At 47.4% G+C, this 21,254-nt stretch overlaps 2 protein-coding genes across 4 annotated transcripts in view; one reads left to right on the forward strand and one right to left on the reverse strand.

Annotated features, from left to right (window-relative positions):
- Window positions 1–12,365, forward strand: part of LOC140421746 (uncharacterized) — a 237,590-nt gene extending 225,225 nt beyond the window's left edge. Inside the window, exons 1-2 of one of the 3 annotated variants that reach the window (XM_072506598.1) lie at window positions 6,077–6,159; window positions 9,257–12,365. In XM_072506598.1, the coding sequence (XP_072362699.1) occupies window positions 9,710–11,080 (1,371 nt within the window). In that variant the 5' untranslated portion in view covers window positions 6,077–6,159; window positions 9,257–9,709 and the 3' untranslated portion in view covers window positions 11,081–12,365. Of the gene's footprint in view, window positions 1–6,076; window positions 6,203–9,256 lie in introns of those variants that run through there. The other 2 variants (XM_072506597.1, XM_072506599.1) reach the window with 2 other exon arrangements.
- Window positions 1–21,254, reverse strand: part of LOC140417897 (uncharacterized) — a 148,650-nt gene that overhangs the window by 108,697 nt on the left and 18,699 nt on the right. Inside the window, 4 exon segments of the mRNA XM_072501328.1 lie at window positions 2,886–2,943; window positions 3,528–3,706; window positions 4,609–5,177; window positions 5,361–5,414. Coding sequence (XP_072357429.1) covers window positions 2,886–2,943; window positions 3,528–3,706; window positions 4,609–5,177; window positions 5,361–5,414 — 860 coding nt within the window.

Below are 21,254 nucleotides of genomic sequence, written 5' to 3' on the forward strand. Positions count from 1 at the left end.
CACTCACTTAACCTCCCTATGTGACTGTCGTGCATCCCCTCACAATTTACTGTCCCACTTATCTTTGTGTTATCAGCAAATTTAACAACAGAAGCTTCAGTATCTTCATCCAAGTCATTTATATAAATTATAATAAGTTGACTCTCCAGTGCTGATCCCTGTGGCACACCACTCATCACATCCCACCAATCACAAAAATACCCATTTATGTCCACTCTTTGTTTCCCAATGGTTAGCCAATCTTCAGTCCAAGCCAGTATGTTACCCCTTACATCCTGAGTTTTTATTTTCTACAATAACCTTTGATATGACAACTTATCAAACGCCTTCTGGAAATCTAAGGACAGTACATTCACCCGTTCCCCTTTATCCACAGTCACGTGGTCCATCAAGTAACTCTGATAAATTGGTTAAACGTGATTTTCCTTTCACAAAGCCATGTTGACTCTGCCTGATTGCCTTGACTTTTTCCTGAGAGATCTGACATAGCATCTTTTTTTTTTTTTTAAATTTATTCTCCTTTTTCACATTTTCTCCCACACTTACACCCATCACCAATAAACAATAATCAGCAAGATATGTCAATCCCCATAATAACAACGATCCCATCCGTCCACCAACCCCCAAACCTCAACCTGCATGTTCACATAAACAAATGACAAAAAGGAATCAGGGATTACACGTAGTCACCCTTAATCTACACAGCCCCCCTCCCCCCCACCCCCCCCAACCAACACCATCCAGCCTCTGAAAGAGTACCGTACATGATACCCCAGAGTTGTACCCCCCCCCCCCCAAGCTCCAGCTCCTCCCGTCCACTGCCTCTTGTAAAACTACTCATCCCAACCTCGGTTCCTTCCCCCCAACTTTCCACCCCGGCTAGACCACTCGGACCCTGTTCTGTCAGGCTCCGATGGCCGCAGCCCCTCCCCCCAAACAAAGAACAAAGAAATGTACAGCACAGGAACAGGCCCTTCGGCCCTCCAAGCCCGTGCCGACCATGCTGCCCGACTAAACTACAATCTTCTACACTTCCTGGGTCCGTATCCTTCTATTCCCATCCTATTCATATATTTGTCAAGATGCCCCTTAAATGTCCCTATCGTCCCTGCTTCCACTACCTCCTCCGGTAGCGAGTTCCAGGCACCCACTACCCTCTGCGTAAAAAACTTGCCTCGTACATCTACTCTAAACCTTGCCCCTCTCACCTTAAACCTATGCCCCCTAGTAATTGACCCCTCTACCCTGGGGAAAAGCCTCTGACTATCCCCACCTTGAACCGGCCAGCGTGGAGGCCCCCGCCCAGGTCCCTTTCCCCCTTGCCCGGCCCTAGGAAAGCCCAAAGATCCCCTTTCAGCACACAAACCCCGCATATCCACCTACACCCCAAAGAGCCCTAATTTCGAGTGACAGTCCCGTCCCTTCCCTTGTCCAAATATATACAACATTGGCTCCTTTAGCCCCTACACCCGCGCGCAGTGATACAAAAAAGAAGAAAATACAGTCATGAGGTTACATCGGCACATGCCCATTCCTCAATTTGTCAGTTCTGCCACAGTCCTTCTGCCTTTGCAAACTCCTCCGCTGCTTCCGCCGTTCCAAAATAAATGTCCCTGAGCTTATAAGTCACCCTCAGCTTCGCTGGATATACAATGCCGCACTGCACCTTGCTAATGTACAGTGCCCTCTTCACCCGGTTGAAGACAGCCCGCCTCCTCGCCAGCTCCACCGTAAAGTCCTGGTATACACGTATACCAGCTCCAGCCCACTGCACCGCCCACTTCTGCTTGGCCGAGCTCAGGACCTTCTCCTTCACACTGTACCTACGGAAGCACAGAGTCACTGTCCTTGGCGGCTCACGCGCCTTTGGTGCAGGCCTCCACGACCGATGAGCCCGATCCAGCTCATATCGGGAGGGATCCTCCCCCTCCCACGGCAAAATACTCAGTCGGCTTCGGTCCTTCAACTCCTTCGGGCAGCCCCACAATCCTCAAATTCTGTCGCCTGGATCTGTTTTCCAGGTCTTCCATTTTTCCTCGCAGATCCTTGTTAGTGTCCATCACCTTCCACATCTCCTTCCCCATCGAGGCAAGTTGATCACCGTGCTGCAATAACGTCTCCTTCACTTCCTTCAGCGCCTCCCCTTGCTCTCGCACCTCTGCCACTGCGCTCGCCACCATCACCAGGGAAACCGCCTCCTCCACCAGTGCACTCAAAACCTCCCTCATCTCCTTCCTCACTGTCTCCATGCATTTCGCAATCTGCGCCAACTGCTTTTCGAATTCCGCAGCCATCACCTTAGCTGGTGCTCCAGCCTCCATTTTCTTTACTGAGCCCGCGGTGACCTTTCCACTCCCCAACGGACTTTCAGCCGCTTTTTTCACAGCCGTTGTTTTGCTGTTCTTCGACATTCTTCTCCTCTGTACTGTCTCCCGACTTTTACTGCCTTCGCTGGCCCTAGGACCGGGCGTTAATCCCCGACAGTGCCGTTCCCGAACGGGAGCCCTCCAACGCACGGCTGCCTCCCGCCCGCCGTCACCGGAAGTCCCTGACATAGCATCTTTAATGATAGCTTCTAACATGTTCCTTATGACTAATATTAGGCTAACTGGCCTGTAGTTTCCAGCCATCTGCCCCCTCCCTTTGTGAATAAAGGAGTTACATTATTTTCCAATTTAATGGAATCTTCCTTGTATCTAGTGAATTTTGGACAATGAAACGAGTGCATCAACTCCCTCTTTAGCTGCTTCTTTCAAGACATTATGGTGAAGTCCGCCTGCAGACTCAAACCATTGCTCATTACCTCTTCCCTGGTGGTTGTAATTTTCTTTCCATTCCGTCCTGATTTACGGATATTTCTGGGATGTCATTTGATTCCTCCATACCTGATCAGTTCATTTGCCAAAACCTTACTTTTTATTGTTAATTTCCCAGACGAGCTTTCTGGAGAATCAACACTCACGTGAATCATTTACTTACACAAATATCTACAGAAACTCTGTCTTTATATTTCTAGCCAGCTTTCTCTGGTAATCTAATAATAATAATCGCTTATTGTCACAAGTAGGCTTCAATGAAGTTTCTGTGAAGAGCCTCTAGTCACCACATTCCGGCGCCTGTTCGGGGAGGCTGGTACGGGAACTGAACCCGCGCTGCTGGCCTTGTTCTGAATTACAAGCCAGCTGTTTAGCCCAATTATTCTCTCCTTATTAATATTTTTGTGTTTATATTCTATGCTTTATATTCTGCCCAATGTTCTGACCTGAAATCTGCCTTTGCGCTGGTACATGCTTTTTAAAAAACATTGATATGTCTTTAACTTTTTTAGTTACAGACAGATGCTGGGTCCTCCCCTTGGAATTTTCCATTCTCATGAGAATGTATCTATTCTGTGTGTACTGAAATATCCCTTTCAATGTCTGCTACTGAATCTCTATTGACCTGACACACAAGCTTATTTGAAAGTTCATTTTAAGCTAGCTCTGCTTTGATGCCCTCATAATTGCTCTTATTTAAGCTTAACTTACTCGTTTTGGACTCAATCTTCTTCCCCTCAAACTGCATGTCAAATTCAATCATATTATGATCGCTGTTACCTGGAGATGTCTTCACCGTGAGGTTATCAATTAATCCTATCTTGTTGCACAATAGCCAGTCTAGTATAACCAGCCCTCTGGTTAGCTCCAAAATGTGCTGATTGTAGAAACTATCGCAAAAACATTCAGTGAACTCCTCACCTATGCTACCTTTGACCATCTGATTTTTACAGTCTAAGTAGACTAAAATCCCCCTTGATTATTGCTGTACATTTTCTGACAAACTCCCATTATCTCTTCCTTTACACTCTGTTCTACTGTGTACTTACAATTAGGAGGCCTGCACACCACTCCCAGAAGTAAATTCTTGCCTTTACCATTTTTCATCTCAAACCAAACCACTCCTACATCCTGATTTCCTGAACTTCGCTCACCCGTCTAATGTGCTAACTCCATCAACAATTAACAGAGCCGCTCTTCCACCTTTTCCGAGATTTCTATCCTTCCTTAATTTCACATACACTACAATATTCAGCTCACCGCCACCTTTTGAAGGGAAATGAGGGATGGGCAATAAATGTTGGACTAGCCAGTGACACCGATATGCCATGAATGAATATAAAAAATGTTCAGGTCCCAAGCTATGTCTCTGCAATGGCCATCAGATCGTACTTACTAACTTCTATAGGTGCTGCCAATTCATCAGTTTTGTTTCAAATGCTACTTGTGATTTGATACAGAGTCTTTAGTTTTTTCCTTTTATTATTTTTGTAGCGATTATCTGATATAATCTTAAATGTGTTCTCTCTGTCTCTTCCTTCCAGAGTCTGTTTTTCATTTCCCATTTTCTTATCTTTCTCTCTGGTCTTACGCTTTGCTTTACCACATCATACAAAACAAATCAAAAAAGATACAATGGAACAGTCGGTAACAGGACATTGGCAGTCCCCTCCTGTATATTCTGTAATATACAGAATATTAAACACCGGCCAAGTCACAGGGACGATTAACATCAACTGAAACAAACTCCAACTCTCAGAATGAACACGGTTCAGTCGTGGATGTGATTCACAGCAGCAATAACAGAATTCCCTGTAATCGCTTGTGAACTCGCTGGTGTTTCTGCAGGGTGAATGAACGAGTGAATCCCTTCCCATACACAGGGCAGATAAATAATGTCTCTCTGGTGTGAATGCGCTGGTGTTTCAGCCGGAGGGACTGCTGAGTGAATCCCTTCCCACACACGGAGCAAGTGAGCGGCCTCTCCCCAGTGTGAACTCACTGGTGTGTCAGAAGATTAAATTTGTTTTTAAAGCTCTTCTCACAATCGGAACATTTGAAAGGTCTCATGTCAGAGTGAACAAGTTGGTGTGCAGTCAGATGTGTGAGTCTAGTGAATCCCTTTCCACACTCGGAACAGGTGAATGGTCTCTCCCCGGTGTGACTGCGGTAATGAGTTTCCAGTTCAGAAGGGTAACTGAATCCCTTCACACAATCCCCACATTTCCAGTTTCTCAATGGTGCTGGCGTCCTTGTGTCTCTCCATTTTGGATGATCAGTTGAAGCTTCCTCCACACACAGGACACATGTACAGTTTATCCTCACTGTCAGGGTGTGGTGTTTTTCAGGCGGTGCAACTGGTTAAAGCTCTTTCCACAGTAAGTTCACTGGAACACTCTCACTCGGGTGTGCGTCTCGGGTGTGCTTTTCCAGTCACACTGATGTTTGAAATCTTTTCCCACAGACAGAACAGACAAGCATTTCTCCTTCCACATTCAAAAGCCAATGATATTCAGATCCTGATGAATTGAGTGACTGTCAGACCTTGATGTGATGATTGATTTGAGTTTCCTGTCTGTCAATCCATTCCTTGCAACCCTGTAAAACCAGTTTACACAGGTCAGAAATTCAGAACAGATAATTCTCGTTCCTGGGGAGCAATTGTTTCTCTCATTTCCCAACGCTGCAAATCCCAGTCCCACACTTTCCCCTTCCGATAAACTCACCACAATGGTTTCAAGGTCATTAATGCTGAGTACAGCTTTGAATTCCACTTTATCCCTTGAATCTAAATTCTACCATCTGCATTAACAAATCCATCAGTGTGGGTGCAGGATGGAAATCCTCCCCACTCTCTCCTCCTGCTCCAGGATCAGTAAAGTGAGTTAAAGTTAATTTCTCCTGAACAAATCCATTGCTGCATTTCCTTCCTGAAGCCACATTTGTTAACTGGGGCCTGGCACCGGGAGAAAGCGGCAGCTGCCGTTGTGTTGGGCGTTGAGGCGGTGCGGCTAGTTGGTTATTGGGGGTGTTGAGGCCTCCACTGGGTGTTTGTGAAGCCTCCCCTCCCACCCACTGCCCCTAACGCTGCCTCCGCTTATCCGCCTGAAGATGAGACAAACAAGCGCCTGTCCCTGGACATGGGCTGCACTGCGCATGCTCCAGATCACAATGCCCGGGAAGTGATTGACGGCAGCTGCGGGCCAAAGGAAGACTGGAGGACCGAGCGGGACTGGATGGTCCTCCAACCAATCAGAGTGAACGAGAGTGGGTGGGACTTCGACTGAAGCATGCGCAGTGCAGATAATGGCGACGGTGAGCTTTTATCTCGGATCCACAAAGGGTAAGAGGAATATTGTGGAACGCGGGAGCGATGGATCTGGCTGGTGGGTGAAAAAGTTTTCTAAACATGTTGTGCAAGCCCATACCCGGAAAAAATACTTCCTAGTTCGCTTGTTTCACGGAGCGGGACCGAGAGGGTCCAGTGATCGGTTCGGGAGAACGACCGCCATCTTTACTCGGCACAATGAGCAGTAGAGCGCATGTGCAGCCGTCATGTTTGTTGGGGGCAACATTTTCAATGACAGGGAGAAGCTTATTCCACATTGCTCAGAATGGAGACAACTTGGCCAGCAAACTGTATTACCCTTTGTCCTGGGTACTTGACCACCCATTACCCCAGTTTGCACAGACCCAGATATCTAATTGCTGATCAGTAGCAACACAGAAATAAAGAAACAAGCAAATTCTGCTCTCTGGATCCCACTAACTCAATGGATATCTGACCCCATGTGCTGTTCTGTTCAGTCACACAGAGACACATGTCAGAAATACAATCCGAGGGGTGGCACGGTGGCGTAGTGTTTAGCACTGTTGCCTCTGGCGCTGAGGATCTGGTATCGATGCCGGCCCTGGGTCACTGTCTGTGTGGAGTTTGCACATTCTTCCCGTATCTGTGTGGGTCTCACCTCCACAATCCAAAAATGTTCAGGGTAGGTGGATTAGGCACGCTAAATTGCCCCTTGGAAAAAATAATTGGGTCCTCTAAATTTATTTTTTTTTCAAAAGAAAATCTTTTCCTACACACAGAACAGACAAACATTTCTTCTTCCACATTCACAGGCCAATGATATTCAGGTCCTGATGAATGGAGTGACTGTTAAATCTTGATGTGAAGTCTGATTTGTGTTTCCATCTCAAAATCCTCCTCTTGTAACATTCTGTAAAAGAAGTTTACAAAAGTCATCACTAGGGGCAGGAACGGTGGCTCAGTGGTTAGCCGAGGATCCGGGTTTGATCCCTGTCCTGTGTTTGATCCCGGGTCACTGTCCGTATGGAGTTTGCACATTCTCCCCATGTCTGTGTGGGACTCACCCCCGCAATCCAAAAAGATGTGCAGGGTAGGTGAATTGGCCTCGCAAAAATTACGCCTCAATTGGGAGAAAGAAAATTGGGTAATTTCAAATTTTTAAAATTAAAAATAAACAAATGCCATCACTGTCAATCCAGGATAGAAATTCTGAACAGACAATTCTAGTTTCTCTGGAACATTTTCCCCTTCCCACACACTCTCCCTCCTCCTTGGGCTTAAATCCAAACCCATCTCACCATCTGCACCATCTCTTTCCTCCACTCCCAGTTTTCTCCCTCCCTCCCCTCTGCCTGGATTCAGTTCTCCAGCTCACGTCTGCAGACTGACAATAAAATCAATGGGTCTTATTGGGGGGTTTCGGGCCTCCAGCGGGTGTTGGTGAATCCTCCCCGTCCATGTCCCAGGGTTTCCTTCCTCCCCTGAGATCAGAGACCTCATTGATGATTTGAGCCCAAACTGGAACCACATTAATTGGGAAAAAAATATTTTGATGTAGGTTCGCGTCTCCACAAAGTGTTTCCAACTCCTCCCACCCATCATAGAATTTACAGTGCAGAAGGAGGCCATTCGGCCCATCGAGTCTGCACCGGCTCTTGGAAAGAGCACCCTACCCAAAGTCAACACCTCCACTCTGTCCCCATAACCCAGTAACCCCACCCAACACTAAGGGCAATTTTGGACACTAAGGGCAATTTATCATGGCCAAACCACCTAACCTGCACATCTTTGGACTGTGGGAGGAAACCCACGCACACACGGGGAGGATGTGCAGACTCCACACAGACAGTGACCCAAGCCGGAATCGAACCTGGGACCCTGGAGCTGTGAAGCAATTGTGCTATCCACAATGCTACCGTGCTGCCCACGATGCTGCCCATCTCCTTAACAGGTTGATGCATTTATTTGTCTGACGAAAAGAATGGCCTCTGATCGCACCATGGTTAGCACTGCTGCCTCATGGCGCCAAGGACACGTGTTCTATCCCGGCCCTGGGTCACTGTCCGTGTGGAGTTTGCACATTCTCCCCGTGTCTGCATGCGTCTCACATCCACAACCCAAAGATGTGCAGGGTAGGTGGATTGGCCACGTTAAATTGAACATTAATTGGAAAAAATAATTGGTCACTCGAAATTTATTTTAAAAAAGGATTGTCTCTTCCCTAATGTTCACAATTAAAGGGGTGGGTTCCCCAAGAGATGGCTGACATTTCAGGGGACAGTAAATTAATAATGGACAGAGATATGGCTCGTGGTGTTACATGGTACAGATTAGATATATTATTTACCGTTCTGTAATAAAGTAAACATATTATTATTTCTCACCTTGTAATATACGACTGTAACTACGTTATAGATTTCCAGTCATCTCTTCCCTCAGAGCGTTGTTAATCTTTGGATTTCTCTTCCACAGGGACCAGTTGTATCTGGGGGTCATTGAATATATTGAAGCACAAGTCTGACATGTTTTATTGTCAATGCAATTCAGGGTTATGGGGAACAGGTAGGAAAATAAAGTGAAAGCTGAGATGAGGAGGGATCTCGTCACTTGAGGATGTGGTGAACCTTTGGAATTCTCTATCCCAGAGGAATGTGCAGCATCAGTCAATAAGTATGTTCAAGACAAATATTGATAGGTTTCTAGATATTGAAGATATTGAGGGATCATGTGGGAAAATCGCCTTGATGCTCTTAGCTGAGTGTCCTGGTGGTCCAAAGCTCCAAACGTTACTTGGATAACTGTGGTAATTCTAGAGGTAGATCGGCTAAGGATCTCATTCAACGGTTGAGCAGACTCAGTGAGCCGAATGGCCTAATCCTATAAGAATCTCTGTGTCCTGGTCAGGAAGCAGTGAGATGAGCTTGGATCTGTCAATCAGCACAAATCAGCACCTTCAGGAGAATTGGGAGGGTGAATGTTAGATCAGCAGAGTGCGAATGGAGGCAGAGTGTGTGGGATGGAGATTTACAGCTTTTGGAGAATGAGAGGGGAAATAATGTTTCCCAGGAACTAGAATTGTTCTGAATTTCGTTCCTGTACTAACCATGACTTTTGTAAATTGTTTTTAAAGGATATTGGAAGAGGAGGAATTATAGACAGAAATCTCAAACATCACGTCTTGATGTGACAAACTCACGCGATTCCTTCTGACCTGAATATCATCGGGCTCTGAATATCATCGGCGAGAAGGAGAAATGTTTATCCGATGTGTCGGATTCAAAAGATTTTAAACGTGAATGTGACTGGAAAAGCACCGAGACCCACACAACACACACCCGAGTGAGAGAGTTCCAGTGAACTGACTGAGGAAACATCAGTGTGACTGGAAAAGCACCGAGACCCACACAACACACACCCGAGTGAGAGTGTTCCAGTGAACTGATGTGGAAAGAGCTTCAACTAGTTACACAGCCTGAAAAACCATCACACCATTCACAGTGAGGAGAGACAGTGCACATGTTCTGTGTGTACACAAGGAATCCGCTGATTGTCCAATCTGGAGCGACTCGAGGAGACCCAAAACATGGAGAAACCGTGGAAATGTGGTGATTGTGGGAGGAAATACAAAGTCCCATCTAAGCTGGAGATTCATCGACGCAGTCACACTGGAGAGAGGCCATTCACCTGCTCTCAGTGTAGGAAGGGATTCACTCAGTTATCTCATCTGCAGGCACACCAGCGAGTTCACACTGGAGAGAAGCCATTCACCTGCTCTCAGTGTGGGAAGGGGTTCACTCAGTTATCTTACCTGCAGTCACACCAGCGAGTTCATACTGGGGAGAAGCCATTTACCTGCCCTCAGTGTGGGAAGGGATTCCGTGCTCTATTCATCCTGCGGAGGCATCAGCGGGTTCACACTGGGGAGAGGCCATTCACCTGCTCTCAGTGTGGGAAGGGATTTATTGATTCATCCAGCCTACGGAAACATCAGCGAATTCACACGGGGGAGAGGCCATTCTCCTGCTCTCAGTGTGGGAAGGGATTTATTGATTCATCCACCTTGCAGTCACACCAGCGAGTTCACACTGGGGAGAAGCCATTCACCTGCTCTCAGTGTGGGCAGAGATTCCGTGCTTCATTCACCCTGCGGAAACATCAGCGAGTTCACACTCGGGAGAGGCCATTCACCTGTTCTCAATGTGGGAAGGGATTCATCGATTCATCTGCCCTGCGAAGACATCAGCGCGTTCACAGTGGGGAAAGGCCATTCATCTGCTCTCAGTGTGGGAAGGGATTTATTGATTCATCCGTCCTGCGGAAACATCAACGAATTCACACTGGGGAGAGGCCATTCATTTGCTCTCAGTGTGGGAAGGGATTCATTGATTCATCCACCCTGCAGAGACATCAGCGAGTTCACACAGGGGAGAGGCCATTCACCTGCTCTCAGTGTGGGAAGGGATTCAGTGATTCATCCACCCTGCAGAGACATCAGCGAGTTCACACTGGGGAGAGGCCATTCATCTGCTCTCAGTGTGGGAAGGGACTCATTGATGCATCCACCCTGCGGAAACATCAGCGAATTCACACAGGGGAGAAGCCATTCACCTGCTCTCAGTGTGGGAAGGGGTTTATCGATTCATCCACCCTGCGGAAACATCAGCGAGTTCACACTGGGGTGAGGCCGTTCACCTGCTCTCAGTGTGGGAAGGGATTCACTCGGTTATCCACCCTGCAGACACACCAGCGAATTCACACTGGGACAAAGCCATTCACCTGCTCTCAGTGTGGGAAGGGATTTATTGATTCAAACATCCTGCAAAGACATCAGCGAGTTCACACTGGGGAGAAGCCATTTACCTGCTCCCTCTGTGGGAATGGATTCACACAGTTAACCAGTCTGCAGACACATCAGCGAGTTCACACTGGGGAGAGGCCGTTCACCTGCTCTTAGTCTGGGAAAGGATTACATAGAAACATAGAAAATAGGAGCAGGAAGAGGCCATTTGGCCCTTTGCGCCTGCTCTGCCATTCGTTATATATTGCCTTATCATCCAACTTAATAGCCTAATCCCTAAGAGGGGCAATCCATGGTTTACAAAGGAAATTAGAAATAGTATCCGATCCAAGGAAGAAGCATACAGATTGGCCAAGCAAAATAATCGGTCTGAGGATTGGAAGCAGTTTAGAAGTCAGCAAAGAAGGACAAAGGGATTGATTATGAAGGGGAAAGTACAGTATGAAAGTAAGCTTGCAGGGAACAGAAAGACTGACACTGAGAGTTTCATACGTGAAGAGAAAGAGATTGGTAAAGAGAAATGTAGGCCTCCTACAGACAGAAACGGGAATGCATAATAACGGACAAAGGAATGGCTGAGCAATTGAATACATACTTTGGTTCTGGAGAGCGGTAGAGAGAAAGCAGGGAATTATAGACCAGTAAGCCGAGTGTGGAAAATTCTTGAATCCATTATCAAGGGCTTTTCAGCGGAACATTTAGAAAGCAGTGGCAGGATCAGTGTTGGAATCTGTAATTGATGGATCTTAACTTGCCGAACTATGCCAAGTTGGGGGAAGCTTAGTTGATGAATCAAAGTCCTGGCGCACTACGACAAGTTATAAGATTTGTAATATTTCTAGACTATGCCAAGTTGTTGGATTCCTAGTATTATTCGACTGTGTAAAGTTGAAGGAATTTATATTATTTCTACTATTCGGTTACCAGTAGCACTTTGCGATTACTGGGACTCAGCAGAAATTTAAGTTAAAACTTCTCAGGTGCCAAAAAGAATTGTTTTATTTGTAGTCGCTTGATTACAATTTGAAAGTCATTTAAAAGGCAATTCGTAGACAATTCGAAGCTTTCAGAGAATTACAGACATTATCTTTTTTGCTTAGGCAGACTGCTCGAAAGTAACTTTTAAAAGGTCAAAGTCTGGCAATGAAACATGAAGAGAGAGCTAATCTTCAGCTAAACTCAAACTCAAAGTCAAAAGCAGACTGACAGAATCAAAAATAGAAAGACAGAACCCCCAAAAGACAACTCTAAAATGGCCGGCGGAAACTTTTCAGTTATACACTTTCATATCTGTCTTAAGTCATCTAATCACACCCCAATATAATCCGAATTGGTTTGGGTTAGACTCAAACACATTTGATTTGATGGCAAGCAACTGTGCTGTTATAATTTATGATGGAATTTTATGCTGTTTCATGTACCTATTGAAGTCCTGAATTTATGTGTGCTGAAATTCTCATTTTTAAATGAGTATTTAAAACTAGGGCTTAATATTTATGCTTATCTTAATATTTACAGCTATCTTTTACCTACACTAGTTGTATTCGAAATACCTGGCTTCTACAATCAGTCAGAGTCAGCATGGATTTATGAAGGGGAAATCATGCTTGACAAATCTTTTGGAATTCTTTGAAGATGTAACCAGTACAGTTGACAAGGGGAGCCAGTCGATGTGGTATATTTGAACTTTCAGAAGGCGTTTGACAAAGTCCTGCCTCAGAGATTATTGTGCAAAATTGAAGTGCATGGGATTGGGGGAAGTGTATTGAGGTGGATAGAAAACTGGTTGGCAGAGAGGAAACAAAGAGTAGGAATTAACTGGTCCTTTTCAAATTGGCAGGCAGTAACTAGTGGGGTGCCACAGGAATCGGTGCTGGGACCCCAGCTATTCACAATATATATTAATATTTGGATGAGGGAACAAAATGTAACATCTCAAAGTTTGCAGAGGATACCAAATTGGGTCAGAGGGTGAACTGTGACGAGGATGCAGGGATCCTACAGCATGATCTGGACAGGTTGGGCGAGTGGGCAAATCAATGGCAGATGCAGTATAATTTGGATAAGTGTGAGGTTATTCAGTTTGGGAGCAAAAACAGGGAGGCAGATTACTACCTGAATGGTTGTAAATTGGGAGAGGGAAGTGTGCAGCGGGACCTGGGTGTCCTTGTGCACCAGTTGCTGAAGGTAAGCATGCAGGTGCAGCAGGCGGTTAACAAGGCTAATGGTATGTTTTTTAAAAATATAAATAGAGTACTCAATTATTTTTTCTCGAATTAAGGGGCAATTTAGCATGGCCAATCGACCTAGCCTGCACATCTTTGGGTTGTGGGGGTGAAACCCAAGTAGACATGGGGAGAATGTGCAAACTCCACACGGACAGTGACACGGGGCCGGGATTCGAACCTGGGTCCTGAGTGCCGCAGTCCCAGTGCTAACCACTGCGCCACATGCTGCCCTGGCTAATAGTATGTTGGCCTTCATTGCGAGAGGTTTCGAGTACAGAAGCAGGGATGTGTTGCTGCAATTGTACAGGGCCTTGATGAGGCCACACCTAGAATATTGTGTGCAGTTTTGGTCTCCTCTGAGGAAGGATGTTCTTGCTTTCGAGGGAGTGCAGCGAATGTTTACCAAACTGATTCCAGGGATGGCAGGACTGTCATATGAGGAGAGATTGACGAGGTTGGGATTGTTCTCGCTGGAGTTCAGAAGAATATGGGGGGATCTCATAGAGACTTTTAACATTCTAACAGGACTAGACAGGGTAGATGCAGGGAAGATGTTACCAATGATGGGCGTGTCCAGAGCCAGATGTCACAGTCTGAGGTTTCAGGGTAAACCATTTCGGACAGAGAGGAGGAGACATTTCTTCACCAAAAGAGTGGTGAGCTTGTGGAATTCATTACCACAGGAAGTAGTTGATGCTAAAACACTGAATATATTCAAGAGGCGGCTAGATATAGCACTTGGGGAGAATGGGATCGAAGGCTTTGGGGAAAATAGGATTAGGCTATTGAGTTGGATGATCAGCCAGGATCGTGATAAATGGCGGAGCAGGCTCGAAGGGCCAAAAGACCTCCTCCTGCCTTCTATGTATCTATATGTATTATAGGTTTCTATGAGATCCCCCCTCATTCTTCTGAACGCCAGAGAATATAATCCTAACTGATTTAATCTCTCAAACGTCAGTCCCACCATCCCAGGAATCAGTCTGGTAAACCTTTGCTGCACTCCCTCTAGAGCAAGAACATCCTTCCTCCGATAAGGAGACCAAAACTGCACACAATATTCCAGGTATGGCCTCGCCAAGGCCCTGTATAATTGCAGCAAGATATCCCTGCTCCTGTACTCGAATCCGCTCGCAATGAAAGCTAACGTATCATTTGCCTTCTTTACCGCCTGCTGTAGCATGCTGACCTTCTGTGACCGGTGTACGAGGATACCCAGGTCTCGTTGCACATTCCCCTCTCGTAATTTATGGCCATTCAGCTCTCCTTATGTGGCCTGGCCTACACGTGACTCCAGATCCACAGCGATGTTGTGGTTGATTTGTAAGTGTCCCCTGAAATAGCCTCACAAGACACGCAGTCAGGGGCAATTGGAATGAGCAGTAAATTCTGGTCCAGCCAGTGAAGCCCACCTCCCATGAATGAATATTTTTTGAGAAGGCTCAATGTTCAATCTGAATATTAGTAAGAAACTGTCTCTGATTGATTTGATTTATTGTCACATGTACCGAGGTACAGTGAAAAGTATTGTTCTGCGTACAGACCAGACAGATCGTTCCATACATGAAACAATCTAGGACATACGATAAATACACAATGTAAATACATAGACACCAGGTAAAGCATACGGAGTGTAGTACTTTTTTTTTCATAGATTATTTCATAGAATTTACAGTGCAGGAGGCCATTCGGCCCATCGAGTCTGCACCTGCTCTTGGAAAGAGCACCCTACCCAAGGTCCACACCGCCACCCTATCCCCATAACCCAGTAACCCCACCCAACACTAAGGGCAATTTTGGACACTAAGGGCAATTTATCATGGCCAATCCACCTAACCTGCACATCTTTGGACTGGGAGGAAACCGGAGCACCCGGAGGAAACGCACGCACACACGGGGAGGATGTGCAGACTCCGCACAGACCACTCAGTAGATAACCAGTGTATGTATAAACCAAATGTATTAATTAAATATTACTGTATTAATTAGCTACCAGTCTGTAACATGATTAAATAAGCAGTGATCCTTAATTGGGTTACAATTAATGAAACAATAATGAATCAGTAGTTCTAGTAAAAGTCTTGAGTTTTATTTGTTGTAAAAATATAAAAGCTTCATTGCTGTGTATATAAAGAATGTGCAATGAGGATAAATGTACCGGCAAGGGAGACCTACCAACTCTGATTAGCCTCAACATTTGAAACTGTATGAATAAGGGATTGTACAGAATCAGATAAAGGGATAGTATGAAACAGTTCAATTGTATTCCTGTCAAAGGTAATGAGAGACGGTGGTGTCAGTAATTAAAGATCCAATTAAATTAAACTAGTGCCCAATTGACCAATGGTCATGTTACCACAGGTCTAACTCTGACATGAGATAATGGTCACTTTGGGGGTAAAAGTAGAGGTTTCGAAGGTCTTCCTTGCTGGCCAAGTACTGAAGACTCCCGAGGCCGAGTTCCAAGGAAATTACTGTCAAAGGAGCCAGAGAGGGTTACGCTTCTACAGACTGATCACCTGCATGAAGTTGTCAACGTCTTCAAGTTGTTCAGTAAAGCTTTTCTTTAAAAAAACTTGTTTTTAAATTTACTGTCCAGAATTCTGCCTTTGCTTTAATTGGTTAAAGTCTTGTCTGAACCAAAGCAAATCTATTAATTGGGGATGTCTGAAATCAATTAAGGATCAGAAAGCATCAATCTTCAATTTAAAACTTGCACTTCTGTAGCGCCTTTCACAACCACAGCATGTCCCAAAGACCTTCTGAAGTGTGGTCACTGTTTTACGGAAATGCAGCAGCCAATTTCCACAAAGCAAGATGCCACAAACAGCAATGTGACAATGAGCAGATGATCGGATTTTGGTGATGTTGATTTAAAAAAAAACATTTTATTAAGGTTTTTGTAATTTTATAATAACAAGTGACAACAACAGTAAACAATGTAAATCCAACCATAAAACATCGTGTATAAATCATCTCCATCCCTAAAAGGTCCCCTCTACCCTCAATAGAAAATAGCCTAACTACCCCCCTCCCCTTTAAGTTTTTTGCCTCTGTTGACAGTTAATTTTCTCTAAAGTAGTCGACAAACGGCTGCCACCTCCGGACGAACCAGAGCGTTGACCCTCTTCGGGCAAACGGAATTTTTTTTCAAGACTGAGAAACCCAGCCATATCGCTAACCCAGATCTCTGATTTCTGGGGCTTCGAGTCCCTTCACGCTAGCAATATCCGTCTCCGGGCCACCAGGGAGGCAAAGGCCAAGACATCAGCCTCTCTCGCCCACTGGACTCCCAACACTCCAAAATTCACCACCTCTGGACTCGGCCCCATCCGTGTTTTTAGTACCGTGACATCTGCAAAACCCTGCCAGAATCCCCCAAGCTTCGGGCATGCCCAGAACATATGGACATGATTTGCTGCCCCCCCGCACACCTGTCCTCTACCCAGAAAGACCTGCTCTCCGGGCCACCGGCATGTGTGCCCGGTGAACGGGGCAGCATGGTGGCACAGTGGTTATCATTGCTGCCTCACGGCACCGAGGTCCCAGGTTCAATCCCGGCTCTGGGTCACTCCGTGTGGAGTTTGCACATTCTCCCCGTGTTTGCGTGGGTTTCGCCCCCACAACCCAAAGATGTGCAGGCTAGGTGGATTGGCCACGCTAAATTGCCCCTTAATTGGAAAAAATTAATTGGGTACTCTAAAAAATTTTTTTAAAACGTCTGCCCGGTGAATGACCTTAAATTGTATCAGGCTGAGCCTGGCACATGATGAGGACGTATTGACTCTGCTCAAGGCATCCACCCACAGACCTTCCTCTATCTCTCCCCATAGCTCCTCTTCCCATTTGCCCTTTAGCTCCTCTATCTGAGTTACCTCCGACGCCATGAGTTCTTTGTAGATATCCGATACCTATCCCTCTCCCAGCCCCATTCTAGAAACTGCCCTGTCCTGTATCCCCCGTGGTGGTAGGAGCGGAAAGGTTGAAACCTGCCTTTGCAAAAAGTCCTGTACCTACAGATACCTGAATCCGTTTCCTGCTGGCAATTCAAATTTCTCCTCTAAATCCTTCAGACAGGGGAAGCTCCCATCTATGAATAAATCTCCCATCCTCTCGATCCTTGCTCTCTGCCACCTCTGGAACCCCCCATCCAGCCTTCCCGGTACAAACCGATGGTTGTTACAAATCGGGGCCCAGCCCGATACTCCCTCCACTCTCATGTGCTTCCTCCACTGCCCCCAGACTCTCAGGGCCGCCACCACCACCCGGCTTGTGAGTACCGGGCCGCCGAGAACGGCAGAGGTGCCATTATCAATGCTCCCAGACTTCTGTCCTTACATGATGCCACCTCTACTCGCTCCCACACCAACTCTCCCCCCCCACCACTTCCTAACCATGGCTATATTAGCCGGCCAATAATAGTTGCTAACGTTCGGCAGCACCAGCCGACCCGACCCTCGACTACGCTCCAGCAACACTTGCTTCACTCGCGGCGTTTTACCCGCCCACACAAAACCCAAAATCACCTTGTTTACCGGTTTTAAAAAAGGCCCTTGGGATGAAGAAGGGAAGGCACTGGAAAACAAACAGAAATCTCGGGAGAATCGTCATTTTCACGGTGTGCACCCTCCCCGCCAGCGACAGCATGTCCCACCTTCTAAAGTCCTCCTTCATTTGCTCTACTAGCTGGGTCTGATTTAACTTATGTAATGTCTCCCGTGCCACCTGGATTCCCAGATAGTGAAAGCTCCCTCCCACCATTCTAAACGGCAGCTCTTCCAGTCTCTTCTCCTGCCCCCTCCTCTGGATTGCAAACATCTCACTTTTCCCCATATTTAATTTATACCCCGTAAACCGGCCAAATTCCCCGAGGATCTGCATAATCTCCCCCATACCCCTTAACGGGTCGGAAATATACAGGAGCAGGTAGTCAGCGTAAAGCAAGACCCTGTGTTCCACTCCCCCCGGACCAACCCTTTCCAGTTCCTGGATGCTCTTTAACGCCATCGCCAATGGCTCTATGGCCAGAGCAAACAACAGCGGGGAGAGAGAACACCATTGCCTCCTCCCTCGGTGCAACTTAAAATAACCCAACATCAGCCGATTCGTTCGTACGCTTGCTACTGGTGCCTGGTACAGCAGCCGAACCCAGTCAATGAAGTCCTGCCCAAACCCGAACCTTCCTAACCTCCCACAAATATTTCCACTCCACCCGGTCAAAGGCCTTCTCCGCGTCCATCGCAACCACCACCTCCCCCACCCCCCTCTGAGGGCATCATAATAACGTTTAAGAGCCTTCTGACATTGGCCGTGAGTTGCCTGCCCTTCACAAACCCCGTCTGGTCTTCCCCGATCACCTTAGGGACACAGTCCTCTATCCTTGAGGCCAATATTCTGGCCAACAGTTTGGCATCCAGATTCGATAGGGAGATTGGCCTATATGACCCGCATAGCTCAGAATCGAGGCCTGCGACATTGTTGGGGGAAGGGCACCCCGCTCCCTTGCCTCATTAAATGCCCTCACCAGCAGCGAGCCCAGCATCTCCGAGAACGTCTTATAAAATTCCACTGGGTAGCCGTTCGGTCCCGGGCCTTACCCGATGTTTGGCCTCCAGCCCTTCTACTATTTCTTCAATTCCAATCGGGGCTCCCAACCTTTCCACCAGTCCTTCCTCCACCTTCGAGAACTTCAACTCACCCAGGAACTGCCTCATCCCCTCTACCCCTGCTATAAAACTCCTTAAACACCCCGTTCACCCCTGCTGGGTCCAAGACTGCGTTCCCACTTCTGTCCTTCACTCTTCCCATCTCCCTGGCCACCTCCCTTTTCTTCAGTTCATGCGATAGCATCGTACTGGCCTTCTCACCATACTCATATACCGCCTTCCTCAGTTGCTCCACCGCCTTCCCTGCAGGTAACAGCCCAAACTCCATCTGTAGCTTCTGCCGTTCCTTCAATAACTCCGCCTCCGGGGCCTCCGAATATCTCCTGTCCACCTGGAGTATTTCCCCAACCAACCTATCCATCTCTGCTCACTCCACCTTTTCCCCATGGGCCCGGATCGAGATTAACTCCCCCCTAACCACTGCCTTCAGCGCTTCCCAAACCGTTGCTGCCGGACTTCCCCTGTGTCATTTATTTCCAAATAGTTCTGGATGGACTCCCTCACCCGCCCGCACAGCCCCTCATCCGCTAACAGTCCCACATCCAACCTCCATTGCGGGCGCTGCCCTCTCTCCTTACTCACCCATAAATCCACCCAATGTGGGGCATGGTCCAACACAGCAATCGTCGAATTTCGGTGTCAACCACCCCCGCCAGTAGAACCATGCTCAGAATAAAAAAGTCGATCCGGGATATGCTTTGTGCACATGGGAGAAAAAAGAAAACTCCTTCACACTTGGCCTTCCGAACCTCCATGGGTCTACCTCCCCCTGCATCTGCTCCATGAACCCCTTTAGTTCCTTTGCTACTGCTGGCACCCTCCCTGTCCTTGACCTCGGGATCTTACTCAACGCCCTCATGAATTCCACATCGTCCCAGTTTGGTGCATATATATTCACAAGTACCACCAGCATCCCCTCAAGCTTCCCACTCACCAGGGTGTACCTGCCCCCCCCACGTCCGCCACTATTTTCCTGCCTCAAATGCCACCCGTTTGTTGATCAGTATAGCGACCCCCCTAGCTTAAGAGTCCAGCCCTGAATGAAATACTTGGCCGCCCCATCCCTTTCTCAATCTGGTCTGATCTATTACTCTCAGGTGTGTCTCCTGTAACATTGCCACGTCCGCCTTCAATCCCCTCAAATGCGTGAACACACGAGCCCTCTTACCGGCCCATTCAGCTTTCTAATGTTCCATGTGGTCAGCCCAGTCGGGAGGCTTCCCGCCCCCACCCCACCCCCCGATCACCCTTCTTAGGCCAGCCTCCAGCTCACGTCCCTCGCCTCTGTGGGCCCACCTTCGGGTATCCACTGTCCTCGACCTCCCTTTTGTCTCCCAGCAACAGTTTCTCCCCTGTCAGCAAAGCAGCTCCCCCCCCCCCCTTCCCCACTATTAACAGCACCACAACCCCAACCCCACTTAACAAACTTACCACCTGCTCACCCCCCACTGCACTTCCGTGAGCTAGCCCACCTAGCTAGCCTGGTAACCCCCGCCCATGGCGCCAGACATCCTATCCCCTATTGTTCTCGCCCCCCCACCCCCGGCCGAACATACACATTCAAAACATCACAGTCCCCAATCAACACACAGTAGAAAAAATCCCTCCCCCTGAAACAAAGTTAACTTACAAATCTGAGCAACGTCCCAAAAAACTGTTACAGAGATCACTGCATATACAGATCAAAACTAAGAAAACTTTAACAGAATCGATACCGCAATACCCTCCCCCAAGGTTCAACGTCCTCAAACCCCTGCCAGCCTTTTGTCTTTGTTAAAGTCCATCGCTTCGTCCGCCAATTCAAAGTAAAGTTCCTGGCCCTCATACGTGACCCACAGACGTGCTGGGTATAACATCCCAAACTTCATCCCCTTCTTGAAGAGGGCCGATTTTACCCTATTGAATCCAGCTCGTCTTTTGGCCAGTTCCGCGCCCAGGTCCTGGTAAATGCGCAACTCACAGTTCTCCCACTTGCAGCTCCGTGTCTGCTTGGCCCACCGCAAAATCTGTTCCTTGTCCAGGAACCGGTGCAGTTGCACCCGGATCGGCCTCGGCGGTTCATATCGCTCGCGGCTTCCTCGCAAACGCTCGATGCGCCGTCCACTTCCAAGGGTCGAGAAAACGACCCATCTCCCATCAGCTTTTCCAGCAAACTTGTCACACATGCCCTTGCGTCCGACCCCTCACTGCCCCCCGGGAGGCCGACGATCCTCAGGTTCTGTCTCCAGGACCTGTTCTCCAGGTCCTCCTGCAACCTTTTCTGCTGGTCCCTCATCAGCCCCACTTCCGCCTCCAACGCGGTTAAATGGTCCTTGTGCTCGGACACCTTCTGGATCGCCAGTCCGTGGGCTTCCAGCCCCTGTTCCACCCGATCAATCGTTGCCTTAATCAGGTCTAACCCTTCCTTCATGTGCTTGGCGAAGCTCTCCTGAATGA

This window comes from Scyliorhinus torazame, chromosome 5, assembly GCF_047496885.1.
Source record: "Scyliorhinus torazame isolate Kashiwa2021f chromosome 5, sScyTor2.1, whole genome shotgun sequence".
NCBI lineage: Eukaryota > Metazoa > Chordata > Chondrichthyes > Carcharhiniformes > Scyliorhinidae > Scyliorhinus > Scyliorhinus torazame.